This window comes from Oncorhynchus gorbuscha, unplaced genomic scaffold, assembly GCF_021184085.1.
Source record: "Oncorhynchus gorbuscha isolate QuinsamMale2020 ecotype Even-year unplaced genomic scaffold, OgorEven_v1.0 Un_scaffold_3382, whole genome shotgun sequence".
In the NCBI taxonomy this organism is placed as follows: Eukaryota; Metazoa; Chordata; class Actinopteri; order Salmoniformes; family Salmonidae; genus Oncorhynchus; species Oncorhynchus gorbuscha.
The window spans coordinates 23,512-42,540 of record NW_025747634.1 but is presented as its reverse complement, the minus strand read 5'-3'; the positions used below and the strand labels follow the sequence as shown (position 1 = coordinate 42,540).

Below are 19,029 nucleotides of genomic sequence, written 5' to 3'. Positions count from 1 at the left end.
GGTTTTGGCCTTTCTAGGGAGTTTTTCCTAGCCACCGTGCTTTTACACCTGCATTGTTTGCTGTTTGGGGTTTTAGGCTGGGTTTCTGTACAGCACTTTGAGATATCAGCTGATGTACGAAGGGCTATATAAATAAATTTGATTTGATTTGATTTGATTTGATTTGATTTAGATAAAGAGGTCATTAACGATACATCATTAGATAAAGAGGTCATTAACGATACATCATTAGATAAAGAGGTCATTAACGATATGTCATTAGATAAAGAGGTCATTAACGATATGTCATTAGATAAAGAGGTCATTAACGATATGTCATTAGATAAAGATGTCATTAACGATATGTCATTAGATAAAGAGGTCATTAATGATACGTCATTAGATAAAGAGGTCATTAACGATACATCATTAGATAAAGAGGTCATTAAAGAGGTCATTAACGATACGTCATTAGATAAAGAGGTCATTAACGATATGTCATTAGATAAAGAGGTCATTAAAGAGGTCATTAACGATACGTCATTAGATAAAGAGGTCATTAACGATACGTCATTAGATAAAGAGGTCATTAACGATATGTCATTAGATAAAGAGGTCATTAAACGAGGTCATTAACGATACGTCATTAGATAAAGAGGTCATTAACGATATGTCATTAGATAAAGAGGTCATTAAAGAGGTCATTAACGATATGTCATTAGATAAAGAGGTCATTAACGATATGTCATTAGATAAAGAGGTCATTAAAGAGGTCATTAACGATACGTCATTAGATAAAGAGGTCATTAACGATATGTCATTAGATAAAGAGGTCATTAACGAGGTAATTAACGATACGTCATTAGATAAAGAGGCCACGTGCGGCATGCGCAGTTACAAACCTGCTGGAGTTAGCGACAGGCGGAAGAGCAATATCCATCGTCTTAGTATGGATGAAGCCTGATGTGAAGCTAACTGAAACTGGCTATTTTTAGAAAACCCCTCAATAGATCTCGCTTCAGTCGTAGTTTCACCCCTGTGGTTGGAGGATTCCAGATTTCCTGTTTCATCCCTCCTGATTCCCGGAATATTTCAACAGCGATTTCTGGAAAAACGTGTGGATTTGGGGGAAAGTGAGCCGGATGTTTGAACCCCATTCCCATGTTACTCTCTCCCTCCTCTTCTGCAGGTGCTAGACATTAAGAAGAAGCTGAAGCAGTCCAAAAGGTTCTGGTCCAACCTGCCAGATGAGATCTGTATTAAAGACAAGTTGACCGAGTCAGATGAAGAGCAGTGTTGGAACAGTCACGCCAAGGCCAGGTGAGAGGTGTTCAGATCACGCACCTGTAGAACTACACTAACTAGTCCTACAACTAGTCTGATGAGGTCTGAGCAGTGCTGGAACAGTCACGCCAAGGCCAGGTGAGAGGTGTTCAGATCACGCACCTGTAGAACTACACTAACTAGTCCTACAACTAGTCTGATGAGGTCTGAGCAGTGCTGGAACAGTCACACCAAGGCCAGGTGAGAGGTGTTCAGATCACGCACCTGTAGAACTACACTAACTAGTCCTACAACTAGTCTGACGAGGTCTGAACAGTGTTGGAGACCCTCAGCTCATTCAATATAACTAAACTAACTAGTCCTACAACTAGTCTGATGAGGTCTGAACAGTGCTGGAGACCCTCAGCTCATTCAATATAACTAAACTAACTAGTCCTACAACTAGTCTGACGAGGTCTGAACAGTGCTGGAGACCCTCAGCTCATTCAATATAACTAAACTAACTAGTCCTACAACTAGTCTGATGAGGTCTGAACAGTGCTGGAGACCCTCAGTCATCCAATATAACGAAACTAACTAGTCCTACAACTAGTCTGATGAGGTCTGAGCAGTGCTGGAGACCCTCAGCTGATCCAGAACTATGGTACTATGGTCCTTGGTACAGGACAAGAGAGAACCAGTACTACAGCCAGTCTGATGAGGTCTGAGCAGTGCTGGAGACCCTCAGCTGATCCAGAACTATGGTACTATGGTCCTTGGTACAGGACAAGAGAGAACCAGTACTACAGCCAGTCTGATGAGGTCTGAGCAGTGCTGGAGACCCTCAGCTGATCCAGAACTATGGTACTATGGTCCTTGGTACAGGACAAGAGAGAACCAGTACTGTTTACCTGTCAATCTCTGACACTTTATGGATATGGTGAGATGATCTCATCTATTACTGTACACTGACGTGTGTATAACTGCTTGGAATGAAAGCCAGAACCACCCTATCTCTCACCCCCCCTCCCAGCCAGTCGAGGCATTTTTGGCCTCACACACCACAGCACAGTCCCTGGTCACCACATCACAGTCCCTGGTCACCACAGCACAGTCCCTGGTCACCACATCACAGTCCCTGATCAGGAAGAGAGGACCCAGTAGAACTGTAGAGGACTGGATCAGGAAGAGAGGACCCAGTAGAACTGTAGAGGACTGGATCAGGAAGAGAGGACCCAGTAGAACTGTAGAGGACTGGATCAGGAAGAGAGGACCCAGTAGAACTGTAGACTGGATTAGGGAGAGAGGGACCAACACACAGTTGCAGAGAACCTCTTCAGGACCACCGACAGCTGCTCTCTGAGTGATGGAGAACCTCTTCAGGACCAAAGACAGCTGCTCTCTGAGTGATGGAGAACCTCTTCAGGACCACCGACAGCTGCTCTCTGAGTGATGGAGAACCTCTTCAGGACCACCGACAGCTGCTCTCTGAATGCTGGAGAACCTCTTCAGGACCACCGACAGCTACTCTCTGAGTGATGGAGAACCTCTTCAGGACCACCGACAGCTGCTCTCTGAGTGATGGAGAACCTCTTCAAGACCACCGACAGCTGCTCTCTGAGTGATGGAGAACCTCTTCAGGACCACCGACAGCTACTCTCTGAGTGATGGAGAACCTCTTCAGGACCAAAGACAGCTGCTCTCTGAGTGATGGAGAACCTCTTCAGGACCAAAGACAGCTGCTCTCTGAGTGATGGAGAACCTCTCCAGGACCACCGACAGCTACTCTCTGAATGATGGAGAACCTCCTCAGGACCACCGACAGCTGCTCTCTGAGTGATGGAGAACCTCTTCAGGACCACCGACAGCTGCTCTCTGAGTGATGGAGAACCTCTTCAGGACCACCGACAGCTGCTCTCTGAGTGATGGAGAACCTCTTCAGGACCACCGACAGCTGCTCTCTGAGTGATGGAGAACCTCTTCAGGACCACCGACAGCTGCTCTCTGAGTGATGGAGAACCTCTTCAGGACCACCGATAGCTGCTCTCTGAGTGATGGAGAACCTCTTCAGGACCACCGACAGCTGCTCTCTGAGTGATGGAGAACCTCTTCAGGACCACCGACAGCTGCTCTCTGAGTGATGGAGAACCTCTTCAGGACCACCGACAGCTGCTCTCTGAGTGATGGAGAACCTCTTCAGGACCACCGACAGCTGCTCTCTGAGTGATGGAGAACCTCTTCAGGACCACCGACAGCTGCTCTCTGAGTGATGGAGAACCTCTTCAGGACCACCGACAGCTGCTCTCTGAGTGATGGAGAACGCTCTATACGATCCAGATAATTGAATAATTTCCTGCCAAATGAAATGTGATTGTCTTTTGACATGTCTTCCTCAGAGATGTTTCTTAACCGGCATTGTTGTAATCCTCCCAGGTATTTTCCTGAGGTGGTAAAGGACGGCCTCACCAACCAGCTGAACAACCCAGAGGTGGCGGTGGACATCACTAGACCGGACACTCTGATTCGCCAACAGATCATGACACTCAGAGTGATGACCAACAAGCTGAGAAACGCCTACAACGGCAACGACATCTTCTTTCAGGACTCCAGTAAGTCAGCCGCCTTGTGTTCCAAACGGTACCCTGTTCTCTCTGTAGTGCACTACCTTGACCAGGGCCCTTAGGGAATAGGGCTCTATTCTCTCTGTAGCGCACTACCTTGACCAGGGCCCATAGGGAATAGGGCTCTAATCTCTCTGTAGTGCACTACCTTGACCAGGGCCCTTAGGGAATAGGGCTCTATTCTCTCTGTAGCGCACTAACCTTGACCAGGGCCCATAGGGAATAGGGCTCTAATCTCTCTGTAGTGCACTAACCTTGACCAGGGCCCATAGGGAATAGGGCTCTAATCTCTCTGTAGCGCACTACCTTGACCAGTGCCCATAGGGAATAGGGCTCTATTCTCTCTGTAGTGCACTACCTTGAACAGGGCTCATAGGGAATAGGGCTCTATTCTCTCTGTAGTGCACTACCTTGACCAGTGCCCATAGGGAATAGGGCTCTATTCTCTCTGTAGTGCACTACCTTGAACAGGGCCCATAGGGAATAGGGCTCTAATATCTCTGTAGTGCACTAACCTTGACCAGGGCCCATAGGGAATAGGGCTCTAATCTCTCTGTAGTGCACTACCTTGACCAGGGCCCATAGGGAATAGGGCTCTATTCTCTCTGTAGTGCACTACCTTGACCAGGGCCCATAGGGAATAGGGCTCTAATCTCTCTGTAGTGCACTACCTTGACCAGGGCCCATAGGGAATAGGGCTCTATTCTCTCTGTAGTGCACTACCAGGGTCCATAGGGAATAGGGCTCTATTCTCTCTGTAGTGCACTACCTTGAACAGGACCCATAGGGAATAGGGCTCTATTCTCTCTGTAGTGCACTACCTTGGCCAGGGCCCATAGGGAATAGGGCTCTATTCTCTCTGTAGTGCACTACCTTGACCAGGGCCCATAGGGAATAGGGCTCTAATCTCTCTGTAGTGCACTACCTTGACCAGGGCCCATAGGGAATAGGGCTCTATTCTCTCTGTAGTGCACTACCAGGGTCCATAGGGAATAGGGCTCTATTCTCTCTGTAGTGCACTACCTTGAACAGGACCCATAGGGAATAGGGCTCTATTCTCTCTGTAGTGCACTACCTTGGCCAGGGCCCATAGGGAATAGGGCTCTATTCTCTCTGTAGTGCACTACCTTGACCAGGGCCCATAGGGAATAGGGCTATAATCTCTCTGTTGTGCACTACCAGGGCCCATAGGGAATAGGGCTCTATTCTCTCTTTAGTGCTCTACCAGGGCCCATAGGGAATAGGGCTCTATTCTCTCTGTAGTGCACTACCTTGGCCAGGGCCCATAGGGAATAGGGCTCTATTCTCTCTGTAGTGCACTACCAGGGCCCATAGGGAATAGGGCTCTACTCTCTGTTGTGCACTACCAGGGCCCATAGGGAATAGGGCTCTATTCTCTCTGTAGTGCACTACCTTGACCAGGGCCCATAGGGAATAGGGCTCTATTCTCTCTGTTGTGCACTACCAGGGCCCATAGGGAATAGGGCTCTATTCTCTCTGTAGTGCACTACCTTGACCAGGGCCCATGGGGAATAGGGCTCTATTCTCTCTGTAGTGCACTACCAGGGCCCATAGGGAATAGGGCTCTATTCACTCTGTAGTGCACTACCAGGGCCCATAGGGGATAGGGCTCTATTCTCTCTTTAGTGCTCTACCAGGGCCCATAGGGAATAGGGCTCTATTCTCTGTAGTGCTCTACCAGGGCCCATAGGGAATAGGGCTCAATTCTCTCTGTAGTGCACTACCTTGACCAGGGCCCAAAGGGAATAGGGCTCTATTCTCTCTGTAGTGCACTACCAGGGCCCATAAGGGATAGGGCTCTATTCTCTCTTTAGTGCTCTACCAGGGCCCATAGGGAATAGGGCTCTATTCTCTCTGTAGTGCTCTACCAGGGCCCATAGGGAATAGGGCTCAATTCTCTCTGTAGTGCACTACCTTGACCAGGGCCCATAGGGAATAGGGCTCTATTCTCTCTGTAGTGCACTACCAGGGCCCATATGGGATAGGGCTCTATTCTCTCTTTAGTGCTCTACCAGGGCCCATAGGGAATAGGGCTCTATTCTCTCTGTAGTGCTCTACCAGGGCCCATAGGGAATAGGGCTCTAATCTCTGTGTTGTGCACTACCAGGGCCCATAGGGAATAGGGCTCTATTCTCTCTTTAGTGCTCTACCAGGGCCCATAGGGAATAGGGCTCTATTCTCTCTGTAGTGCACTACCTTGGCCAGGGCCCATAGGGAATAGGGCTCTATTCTCTCTGTAGTGCACTACCAGGGCCCATAGGGAATAGGGCTCTATTCTCTCTGTTGTGCACTACCAGGGCCCATAGGGAATAGGGCTCTATTCTCTCTGTAGTGCACTACCTTGACCAGGGCCCATAGGGAATAGGGCTCTATTCTCTCTGTTGTGCACTACCAGGGCCCATAGTGAATAGGGCTCTATTCTCTCTGTAGTGCACTACCTTGACCAGGGCCCATGGGGAATAGGGCTCTATTCTCTCTGTAGTGCACTACCAGGGCCCATAGGGAATAGGGCTCTATTCACTCTGTAGTGCACTACCAGGGCCCATAGGGGATAGGGCTCTATTCTCTCTTTAGTGCTCTACCAGGGCCCATAGGGAATAGGGCTCTATTCTCTCTGTAGTGCTCTACCAGGGCCCATAGGGAATAGGGCTCAATTCTCTCTATAGTCTATATGCCACACTGTCTATATAACACACTGTCTAAATCAGTCTATATGACACACTGTCTAAATCAGTCTATATAACACACTGTCTAAATCAGTCTATATAACACACTGTCTAAATCAGTCTATATAACACACTGTCTAAATCAGTCTATATAACACACTGTCTAAATCAGTCTATATAACACACTGTCTAAATCAGTCTATATAACACACTGTCTAAATCAGTCTATATAACACACTGTCTACATGACACACTGTCTAAATCAGTCTATATACCACACTGTCTACATGACACACTGTCTAAATCAGTCTATAAGACACACTGTCTAAATCAGTCTATATAACACACTGTCTAAATCAGTCTATATAACACACTGTCTAAATCAGTCTATATAACACACTGTCTAAATCAGTCTATATAACACACTGTCTATATAACACACTGTCTATATGACACACTGTCTAAATCAGTCTATATAACACACTGTCTAAATCAGTCTATATAACACACTGTCTATATGACACACTGTCTAAATTAGTCTATATAACACACTGTCTAAATCAGTCTATATAACACACTGTCTAAATCTGTCTATATAACACACTGTCTAAATCTGTCTATATAACACACTGTCTAAATCAGTCTATATGACACACTGTCTAAATCAGTATATATAACACACTGTCTAAATCAGTCTATATAACACACTGTCTACATGACACACTGTCTAAATCAGTCTATATACCACACTGTCTACATGACACACTGTCTAAATCAGTCTATAAGACATACTGTCTAAATCAGTCTATATAACACACTGTCTAAATCAGTCAATATAACACACTGTCTAAATCAGTCTATATAACACACTGTCTATATAACACACTGTCTAAATCAGTCTATATGACACACTGTCTAAATCAGTATATATAACACACGGTCTAAATCAGTCTATATAACACACTGTCTACATGACACACTGTCTAAATCAGTCTATATACCACACTGTCTACATGACACACTGTCTAAATCAGTCTATATAACACACTGTCTAAATCAGTCTATATAACACACTGTCTAAATCAGTCTATATAACACACTGTCTAAATCAGTCTTTATAACACACTGTCTATATAACACACTGTCTAAATCAGTCTATATGACACACTGTCTAAATCAGTATATATAACACACGGTCTAAATCAGTCTATATAACACACTGTCTACATGACACACTGTCTAAATCAGTCTATATACCACACTGTCTACATGACACACTGTCTAAATCAGTCTATAAGACACACTGTCTAAATCAGTCTATATAACACACTGTCTAAATCAGTCTATATAACACACTGTCTAAATCAGTCTATATAACACACTGTCTAAATCAGTCTATATAACACACTGTCTATATAACACACTGTCTATATGACACACTGTCTAAATCAGTCTATATAACACACTGTCTAAATCAGTCTATATAACACACTGTCTATATGACACACTGTCTAAATCAGTCTATATAACACACTGTCTAAATCAGTCTATATAACACACTGTCTAAATCTGTCTATATAAAACACTGTCTAAATCAGTCTATATAACACACTGTCTAAATCAGTCAATATAACACACTGTCTATATAACACACTGTCTAAATCAGTCTATATGACACACTGTCTAAATCAGTATATATAACACACTGTCTAAATCAGTCTATATAACACACTGTCTACATGACACACTGTCTAAATCATTCTATATACCACACTGTCTACATGACACACTGTCTAAATCAGTCTATAAGACACACTGTCTAAATCAGTCTATATAACACACTGTCTAAATCAGTCTATATAACACACTGTCTAAATCAGTCTATATAACACACTGTCTATATAACACACTGTCTAAATCAGTCTATATGACACACTGTCTAAATCAGTATATATAACACACCGTCTAAATCAGTCTATATAACACACTGTCTACATGACACACTGTCTAAATCAGTCTATATACCACACTGTCTACATGACACACTGTCTAAATCAGTCTATAAGACACACTGTCTAAATCAGTCTATATAACACACTGTCTAAATCAGTCTATATAACACACTGTCTAAATCAGTCTATATAACACACTGTCTAAATCAGTCTATATAACACAATGTCTAAATCAGTCTATATAACACACTGTCTAAATCAGTCTATATAACACACTGTCTAAATCTGTCTATATAACACACTGTCTAAATCAGTCAATATAACACACTGTCTAAATCAGTATATATAACACACTGTCTACATGACACACTGTCTAAATCAGTCTATATACCACACTGTCTACATGACACACTGCCTAAATCAGTCTATAAGACACACTGTCTAAATCAGTCTATATAACACACTGTCTAAATCAGTCTATATAACACACTGTCTATATAACACACTGTCTAAATCAGTCTATATAACACACTGTCTAAATCAGTCTATATAACACACTGTCTATATAACACACTGTCTAAATCAGTATATATAACACACTGTCTACATGACACACTGTCTAAATCAGTCTATATACCACACTGTCTACATGACACACTGTCTAAATCAGTCTATAAGACACACTGTCTAAATCAGTCTATATAACACACTGTCTACATGACACACTGTCTAAATCAGTCTATATACCACACTGTCTACATGACACACTGCCTAAATCAGTCTATAAGACACACTGTCTAAATCAGTCTATATAACACACTGTCTAAATCTGTCTATATAACACACTGTCTATATCACACACTGTCTATATCACACACTGTCTAAATCAGTCTATATAACACACTGTCTAAATCAGTCTATATAACACACTGTCTAAATCAGTCTATATAACACACTGTCTATATAACACACTGTCTATATGACACACTGTCTAAATCAGTCTATATAACACACTGTCTATATAACACAATGTCTAAATCAGTCCATATGACACACTGTCTATATAACACACTGTCCAAATCAGTCTATATAACACACTGTCTAAATCAGTCTATATAACAATGTCTAAATCAGTCTATATAACACACTGTCTAAATCAGTCTATATAACACACTGTCTAAATCAGTATATATAACACACTGTCTATATGACACACTGTCTAAATCAGTCTATATAATACACTGTCTAAATCAGTCTATATAACACACTGTCTAAATCAGTCTATATAACACACTGTCTAAATCAGTCTATATAACACACTGTCTAAACCAGTCTATATAACACACTGTCTAAATCAGTCTATATGACACACTGTCCATATGACACACTGTCTATATAACACACTGTCTAAATCAGTCTATATAACACACTGTCTAAATCAGTCTATATAACACACTGTCTAAATCAGTCTATATAACAAACTGTCTATATAACACACTGTCTAAATCAGTCTATATAACACACTGTCAAAATCAGAGAAGAGCGGCTGATGGTAGAGAGGAGAGGGGCTGATGGTAGAGAGGAGGCTGAGATCAGTGTGACAGAGGAGAGGGGCTGATGGTAGAGAGGAGGCTGAGATCAGTGTGACAGAGGAGAGGGGTTGATGGTAGAGAGGAGAGGGGCTGATGGTAGAGAGGAGAGGGGCTGATGGTAGAGAGGAGAGGGGCTGATGGTAGAGAGGAGAGGGCCTGATGGTTGAGAGGAGAGGGCTGATGGTAGAGAGGAGAGGGGCTGATGGTAGAGAGGAGGGGGACTGATGGTAGAGAGGAGAGGGGCTGATGGTAGAGAGGAGAGGGCCTGATGGTAGAGAGGAGAGGAGAGGGGCTGATGGTAGAGAGGAGAGGGGCTGATGGTAGAGAGGAGAGGGCTGATGGTAGAGAGGAGAGGGGCTGATGGTAGAGAGGAGAGGGCCTGATGGTAGAGAGGAGAGGAGAGGGGCTGATGTTAGAGAGGAGAGGAGAGGGGTTGATGGTAGAGAGGAGAGGGGCTGATGGTAGAGAGGAGAGGAGAGGAGAGGGGTTGATGGTAGAGAGGAGAGGGGCTGATGGTAGAGAGGAGAGGGGCTGATGGTAGAGAGGAGAGGGGTTGATGGTAGAGAGGAGAGGGGCTGATGGTAGAGAGGAGAGGAGCTGATGGTAGAGAGGAGAGGGCTGATGGTAGAGAGGAGAGGGTCTGATGGTAGAGAGGAGAGGGGCTGATTGTAGGGAGGAGAGGAGCTGATGGTAGAGAGGAGAGGGCTGATGGTAGAGAGGAGAGGGGCTGATGGTAGAGAGGAGAGGGGCTGATGGTAGAGAGGAGAGGGGCTGATGGTAGAGAGGAGAGGGGCTGATGGTAGAGAGGAGAGGGGCTGATGGTAGAGAGGAGAGGGGCTGATGGTAGAGAGGAGAGGGGCTGATGGTAGAGAGGAGAGGGGCTGTTGATAGAGAGGAGAGGGGCTGATGGTAGAGAGGAGAGGGGCTGATGGTAGAGAGGAGAGGGCCTGATGGTAGAGAGGAGAGGGGCTGATGGTAGAGAGGAGAGGGGCTGATGGTAGAGAGGAGAGGGCCTGATGGTAGAGAGGAGAGGGGCTGATGGTAGAGAGGAGAGGTGCTGATGGTGGAGAGGAGAGGGGCTGATGGTAGAGAGGAGAGGGGCTGATGGTAGAGAGGAGAGGAGAGGGGCTGATGGTAGAGAGGAGAGGGGCTGATGGTAGAGAGGAGAGGGCCTGATGGTAGAGAGGAGAGGGCCTGATGGTAGAGAGGAGAGGGGCTGATGGTAGAGAGGAGAGGGGCTGATGGTAGAGAGGAGAGGGGCTGATGTTAGAGAGGAGAGGGGCTATATTAGAGAGGAGAGGGGCTGATGGTAGAGAGGAGAGGGGCTGATGGTAGAGAGGAGAGGAGAGGGGTTGATGGTAGAGAGGAGAGGGGCTGATGGTAGAGAGGAGAGGAGAGGGGTTGATGGTAGAGAGGAGAGGGGCTGATGGTAGAGAGGAGAGGGGCTGATGGTAGAGAGGAGAGGGGTTGATGGTAGAGAGGAGAGGGCCTGATGGTAGAGAGGAGAGGGGCTGATGGTAGAGAGGAGAGGGGCTGATGGTAGAGAGGAGAGGGGCTGATGGTAGAGAGGAGAGGGGCTGATGGTAGAGAGGAGAGGGGCTGATGGTAGAGAGGAGAGGGGCTGATGGTAGAGAGGAGAGGGGCTGATGGTAGAGAGGAGAGGGGCTGATGGTAGAGAGGAGAGGGGCTGTTGATAGAGAGGAGAGGGGCTGATGGTAGAGAGGAGAGGGGCTGATGGTAGAGAGGAGAGGGCCTGATGGTAGAGAGGAGAGGGGCTGATGGTAGAGAGGAGAGGGGCTGATGGTAGAGAGGAGAGGGGCTGATGGTAGAGAGGAGAGGGGCTGATGGTAGAGAGGAGAGGGGCTGATGGTAGAGAGGAGAGGGACTGATGGTAGAGAGGAGACTCTTGACTGCCCCTCAGGAGACTGTTGGACGTGACCTGGATACTCCAGCCTCTGTTAAAGACCGTTGTCCAGCACCAAGAACGACATGTACTTTTGTTTTTTAAATAAATCTATTATTTATAAACCCCTTCAAAGTAGGAGGATACGTATGCAAATAAAATATGTGGTCAGAATAATTGGTCAGAATAATCAGATCAAATTGTGATACCATACTGTGGGTGAAAAACTTTTAAAAAAAATTAAAAACTAATTTCCACCTGAACAGGCTGAAATGCTTACACTAAAAGGACATTATGATAATTGAACAATTTTCAGTGTTATTTCAACCTCATATTATAGTAATATGACATTTTTCTGTCTGCATTGCCTCATTACAACCAAAAAGCATTTTTTTATTTTTTATTTCTTTCAATTTTGACTTTACCGTCCTGTGGAGATCGCTCAGCTCTGCCTCCAGGACAATAAACATCCACCTGCAAAGTGAGACAGACATCATTAGGGGCTTTGAATAACACTGGCCGTGACAACAAGGCAGGGATATGGCCCAGAAAACTTTCAGACAGTCAACTATCTGTTCTTTGAGTCTGTTTGGAACCGCACTTATCCTGTCTGTCTGTCTGTCTGTCTGTCTGTCTGTCTGTCTGTCTGTCTGTCTGTCTGTCTGTCTGTCTGTCTGTCTGTCTGTCTGTCTGTCTGTCTGTCTGTCTGTCTGTCTGTCTGTCTGTCTGTCTGTCTGTCTGTCTGTCTGTCTGTCTGTCTGTCTGTCTGTCTGTCTGTCTGTCTGTCTGTCTGTCTGTCTGTCTGTCTCCTCTGTCTCTCTCTCTGTCTGTCTGTCTGTCTGTCTCTCTCTCTCTGTCTGTCTGTCTGTCTGTCTGTCTCCTCTCCTCTGCTCTCTCCAGGTGACGAGGGCAGCGGCAGCAGCAGTGGCTGTACAGAGGGATGTACCACAGAGTTTGTGTTTGTGGGTCCAGAGGCCCCCGTGGTGGGAGCAGACAGGAGTGATGAGCGAGCTTCTGCTGCATCAGGCAACGCCCCACATCCCTCCAGACCCTCTCCCCTGCTACTGACCCTCTCTCTCACAGCCCTGTCCTGGTCCAAGAGATAATACCAGCTGGCCCGAGAGGACACCAGGACATTACCCCTGCTCCTGACCCTCTCTCTCACAGCCCCGTCCTGGTCCAAGAGATAATACCAGCTGGCCTGAGAGAACACCAGGACATTACTGCTACTCTGACTCTGGCACCAATCAGACAGCCAGCCAGCCGGTCGTCATACTAACTGTTAGTGTTCTCTAAACGGAACCAGAACAGGACAACCCTTTTGGATCCCCACCATGAAGAGATATGGTGACAGTAGTATACTGTAGTAGACTGAGGAGTGTTGTGAGTGCTGCATCCTGCTTTGTCCCCAAAGATCTCTCTGTTCTAATCTGTTCTGTTCTAATCTGTTCTGCTCTGTTCTGCTCTATTCTAATCTGTTCTGCTCTATTATAATCTGTTCTGCTCTAATCTGCTCTATTCTAATCTGTTCTGCTCTAATCTGTTCTGCTCTGCTCTGCTCTGTTCTAATCTGTTCTGCTCTACTCTATTCTAATCTGTTCTGCTCTATTCTAATCTGTTCTGCTCTGTTCTGCTCTGCTCCAATCTGTTCTGCTCTAATCTGTTCTGCTCTATTCTAATCTGTTCTGCTCTATTCTAATCTGTTCTGCTCTGTTCTGCTCTGCTCTAATCTGTTCTGCTCTAATCTGTTCTGCTCTATTCTAATCTGTTCTGTTCTGTTCTATTCTAATCTGTTCTGCTCTATTCTAATCTGTTCTGCTCTATTCTAATCTGTTCTGTTCTGTTCTATTCTAATCTGTTCTGCTCTATTCTAATCTGTTCTGCTCTATTCTAATCTGTTCTGCTCTATTCTAATCTGTTCTGCTCTATTCTAATCTGTTCTAATCTGCTCTGTTCTAATCTGTTCTAATCTTCTCTGTTCTGTTCTGTTCTGCTCTATTCTAATCTGTTCTGCTCTATTCTAATCTGTTCTAATCTGCTCTATTCTAATCTGTTCTAATCTGCTCTATTCTAATCTGTTCTGCTCTATTCTAATCTGTTCTGTTCTGCTCTATTCTAATCTGTTCTGCTCTATTCTAATCTGTTCTGCTCTATTCTATTCTGTTCTAATCTGTTCTGCTCTGTTCTGCTCTAATCTGTTCTAATCTGCTCTGCTCTAATCTGTTCTAATCTGCTCTGTTCTAATCTGTTCTGCTCTAATCTGTTCTAATCTGCTCTGGTCTAATCTGTTCTAATCTGCTCTGTTCTAATATGTTCTAATCTTCTCTCTTCTAATCTGTTCTAATCTACTCTGCTCTAATATGTTATAATCTGCTCTGCTCTAATCTTCTCTGTTCTAATCTGTTCTGTTCTGCTCTAATCTGTTCTGCTCTGTTCTGCTCTATTCTAATCTGTTCTGCTCTGTTCTGCTCTATTCTACTCTATTCTAATCTGTTCTGCTCTATTCTAATCTGTTCTAATCTGTTCTGCTCTGTTCTGCTCTAATCTGTTTTGCTCTATTCTAATCTGTTCTGTTCTAATCTGTTCTTCTCTGTTCTGCTCTAATCTGTTCTGCTCTAATCTGTTCTGCTCTGTTCTGCTCTAATCTGTTCTGCTCTGTTCTGCTCTGTTCTGCTCTATTCTAATCTGTTCTGCTCTGTTCTGCTCTATTCTATATCTGTTCTGCTCTAATCTGTTCTGCTCTAATTTGTTCTGCTCTATTCTAATCTGTTCTAATCTGTTCTGTTCTAATTTGTTCTGCTCTAATCTGTTCTGCTCTAATCTGTTCTGCTCTGCTCTGTCTAATCTGTTCTGCTCTATTCTAATCTCTTCTGCTCTATTCTAATATGTTCTGCTCTGCTCTATTCTAATCCGTTCTACTCTATTCTGCTCTGTTCTAATCTGTTCTGCTCTATTCTAATCTGTTCTAATCTGCTCTGTTCTAATCTGTTCTAATCTTCTCTGTTCTAATCTGTTCTGTTCTAATCTGTTCTGTTCTAATCTGTTCTGCTCTAATCTGTTATAATCTGCTCTGCTCTAATCTGTTATAATCTGCTCTGCTCTAATCTGTTCTAATCTGCTCTGTTCTAATCTGTTCTAATCTTCTCTGTTCTAATCTGTTCTGTTCTGTTCTGCTCTGTTCTGCTCTAATCTGTTCTGCTCTAATCTGTTCTGCTCTATTCTAATCTGTTCTGCTCTATTCTAATCTGTTCTCCTCTATTCTAATCTGTTCTCCTCTATTCTAATCTGTTCTGCTCTAATCTGTTCTGCTCTGTTCTGCTCTAATCTGTTCTGCTCTATTCTAATCTGTTCTGCTCTATTCTGTTCTTCTCTGTTCTGCTCTAATCTGTTCTGCTCTATTCTGCTCTGTTCTGCTCTAATCTGTTCTGCTCTGTTCTGCTCTAATCTGTTCTGCTCTATTCTAATCTGTTCTGCTCTGTTCTGCTCTGTTCTGCTCTATTCTAATCTGTTCTGCTCTAATCTGTTCTGCTCTATTCTAATCTGTTCTAATATGTTCTGCTCTATTCTAATCCGTTCTGCTCTATTCTGCTCTGTTCTAATCTGTTCTGCTCTATTCTAATCTCTTCTGCTCTATTCTAATCTGTTCTGCTCTAATCTGTTCTGCTCTATTCTAATCTGTTCTGCTCTATTCTAATCTGTTCTCCTCTATTCTAATCTGTTCTCCTCTATTCTAATCTGTTCTGCTCTAATCTGTTCTGCTCTGTTCTGCTCTAATCTGTTCTGCTCTATTCTAATCTGTTCTGCTCTATTCTGTTCTTCTCTGTTCTGCTCTAATCTGTTCTGCTCTATTCTGCTCTGTTCTGCTCTAATCTGTTCTGCTCTGTTCTGCTCTAATCTGTTCTGCTCTATTCTAATCTGTTCTGCTCTGTTCTGCTCTGTTCTGCTCTATTCTAATCTGTTCTGCTCTAATCTGTTCTGCTCTATTCTAATCTGTTCTAATATGTTCTGCTCTATTCTAATCCGTTCTGCTCTATTCTGCTCTGTTCTAATCTGTTCTGCTCTATTCTAATCTCTTCTGCTCTATTCTAATCTGTTCTGCTCTAATCTAATCTGTTCTAATCTGTTCTAATCTTCTCTGTTCTAATCTGCTCTGTTCTAATCTGTTCTAATCTTCTCTGTTCTAATCTGTTCTGCTCTAATCTGTTATAATCTTCTCTGCTCTAATCTGTTCTAATCTGCTCTGTTCTAATCTGTTCTAATCTTCTCTGTTCTAATCTGTTCTGCTCTGTTCTGCTCTAATCTGTTCTTCTCTAATCTGTTCTGCTCTATTCTAATCTGCTCTGCTCTATTCTAATCTGTTCTAATCTGTTCTGTTCCAATCTGTTCTAATCTATTCTGCTCTAATCTGTTCTGCTCTATTCTAATCTGTTCTAATCTGTTCTGCTCTAATCTGTTCTGCTTTGTTCTGCTCTAATCTGTTCTGTTCCGTTTTGCTCTAATCTGTTCTGCTCTTTTCTAATCTGTTCTAATTTGTTCTAATCTGTTCTGCTCTAATCTGTTCTGCTCTAATCTGTTCTGCTCTAATCTGTCTAATCTGTTCTGTTCCGCTTTGTTCTAATCTGTTCTGCTCTATTCTAATCTCTTCTGCTCTAATCTGTTCTGCTCTGCTCTGTCTAATCTGTTCTGTTCCGCTTTGTTCTAATCCGTTCTGCTCTATTCTGCTCTATTCTAATCTGTTCTGCTCTATTCTGTTCTGCTCTTCTCTATTCTAATCTGTTCTGCTCTATTCTGCTCTATTCTAATCTGTTCTGCTCTATTCTGTTCTGCTCTTCTCTTCTCTTCCCCTTTTCTCCAAACCAACCAACTGCTTCTCCCCTTTTCTCCAAACCAACCAACTGCTTCTCCCCTTTTCTCCAAACCAACCAACTGCTTCTCCCCTTAACTCTGACTGAACAACAACATGCTCTTTCTCTCCTGGAGAGACAGAATGAGAACACAATTTAGAGCGATGATGATGATGATGATGATGATGATGATGATGATGATGATGATGATGATGATGATGATGATGATGATGATGATGATGATGATGAAGAATTTAAAAATACATGAGATTATATTTGTCTTTCTTTGTAAAGCAGAATTATGAAACCTTCAAAATGAACAGAACAGAAAAGAAATAGAGAACCCCGAGAAGGTTCTGTTAGTTCCTACATCCTCCCACAACAGACAGAGAAGGTTCTGTTAGGACCTACATCCTCCCACAACAGACAAGATTCTGCTAGGACCTACATCCTCCCACAACAGACAGAGAAGGTTATGTTAGGACCTACATCCTCCCACAACAGACAGAGAAGGTGCTGTTAGGACCTACATCCTCCCACAACAGACAGAGGAGGTTATGTTAGGACCTACATCCTCCCACAACAGACAGAGAAGGTTCTGTTAGGACCTACATCATCCCACAACAGACAGAGAGAAGGTTCTGTTAGGACCTACATCCTCCCACAAGAGACAGAGAAGGTTCTGTTAGGACCTACATCCTCCCACAACAGAGAGAGAAGGTTCTGTTAGGACCTACATCCTCCCACAACAGAGGAGAAGGTTCTGTTAGGACCTACATCCTCCCACAACAGACAGAGAAGGTTCTGTTAGGACCTACATCCTCCCACAACAGAGAGAGAATGTTCTGTTAGGACCTACATCCTCCCACAACAGAGAGAGAAGGTTCTGTTAGGACCTACATCCTCCCACAACAGAGAGAGAATGTTCTGTTAGGACCTACATCCTCCCACAACAGAGAGAGAAGGTTCTGTTAGGACCTACATCCTCCCACAACAGACAGAGAAGGTTCTGTTAGGACCTACATCCTCCCACAACAGAGAGAGAAGGTTCTGTTAGGACCTACATCCTCCCACAACAGACAGAGAAGGTTATGTTAGGACCTACATCCTCCCACAACAGACAGAGAAGGTTCTGTTAGGACCTACATCCTCCCACAACAGAGGGAGAAGGTTCTGTTAGGACCTACATCCTCCCACAACAGAGGGAGAAGGTTCTGTTAGGACCTACATCCTCCCACAACAGAGGGAGAAGGTTCTGTTAGGACCTACATCCTCCCACAACAGAGGGAGAAGGTTCTGTTAGGACCTACATCCTCCCACAACAGACAGAGAAGGTTCTGTTAGGACCTACATCCTCCCACAACAGACAGAGAAGGTTCTGTTAGGACCTACATCCTCCCACAACAGAGGGAGAAGGTTCTGTTAGGACCTACATCCTCCCACAACAGACAGAGAAGGTTCTGTTAGGACCTACATCCTCCCACAACAGACAGAGAAGGTTCTGTTAGGACCTACATCCTCCCACAACAGACAGAGAAGGTTCTGTTAGGACCTACATCCTCCCACAACAGACAGAGAAGGTTCTGTTAGGACCTACATCCTCCCACAACAGACAGAGAGAGAAAACAGTGAATGAATGTTCCACTGTATCAGAATAATTTGGAGTCAGCATGACAGGGTCAGAGACACAGAAAGACTGTTGTTTTCTACCCACCAGCTACACAACACATCAGCCAGTCAACCATGTTTTCCTGCTGTGAAGTCCATTGATGTTGTTACTGTTCTAGAACAGAGCAGGTCTACATCCCACAAGACACCCTGTTTTCTACATAGTGCTGCTATAGGGCTATGGTCTAAAGTAGTGCACTATATATAGGGAATAGGGTTCCATAGGGCTCTGGTCTAAAGTAGTGCACTATATAGGGAATAGGGTTCTATAGGGCCCTGGTCTAAAGTAGTGTAATATATAGGGAATAGGGTTCTATAGGGCCCTGGTCTAAAGTAGTGCACTATATATAGGGAATATGGTTCTATAGGGCCCTCGTCTAAAGTAGTAGTGTAATATATATGGAATAGGGTTCTATAGGGCCCTGGTCTAAAGTAGTGCACTATATATAGGGAATAGGGCTCTATAGGGCCCTGGTCTAAAGTAGTGAACTATATAGGGAATATGATTCTATAGGGCCCT

General features: G+C 44.1%; 1 protein-coding gene across 1 annotated transcript; it reads left to right on the top strand.

The window, feature by feature from the left end:
- Positions 1 to 1,168: 1,168 nt before the first annotated feature.
- On the top strand, positions 1,169 to 13,525 carry LOC124027615 (glypican-6-like; the record flags this gene model as incomplete). Its single annotated transcript, XM_046339984.1, has 3 exons — positions 1,169 to 1,299; positions 3,676 to 3,851; positions 12,898 to 13,525. Coding segments are annotated over 3 exons (513 nt in total), but the record flags the coding sequence as incomplete, so codon positions are not given.
- Between the last annotated feature and the right edge of the window lie 5,504 nt (positions 13,526 to 19,029).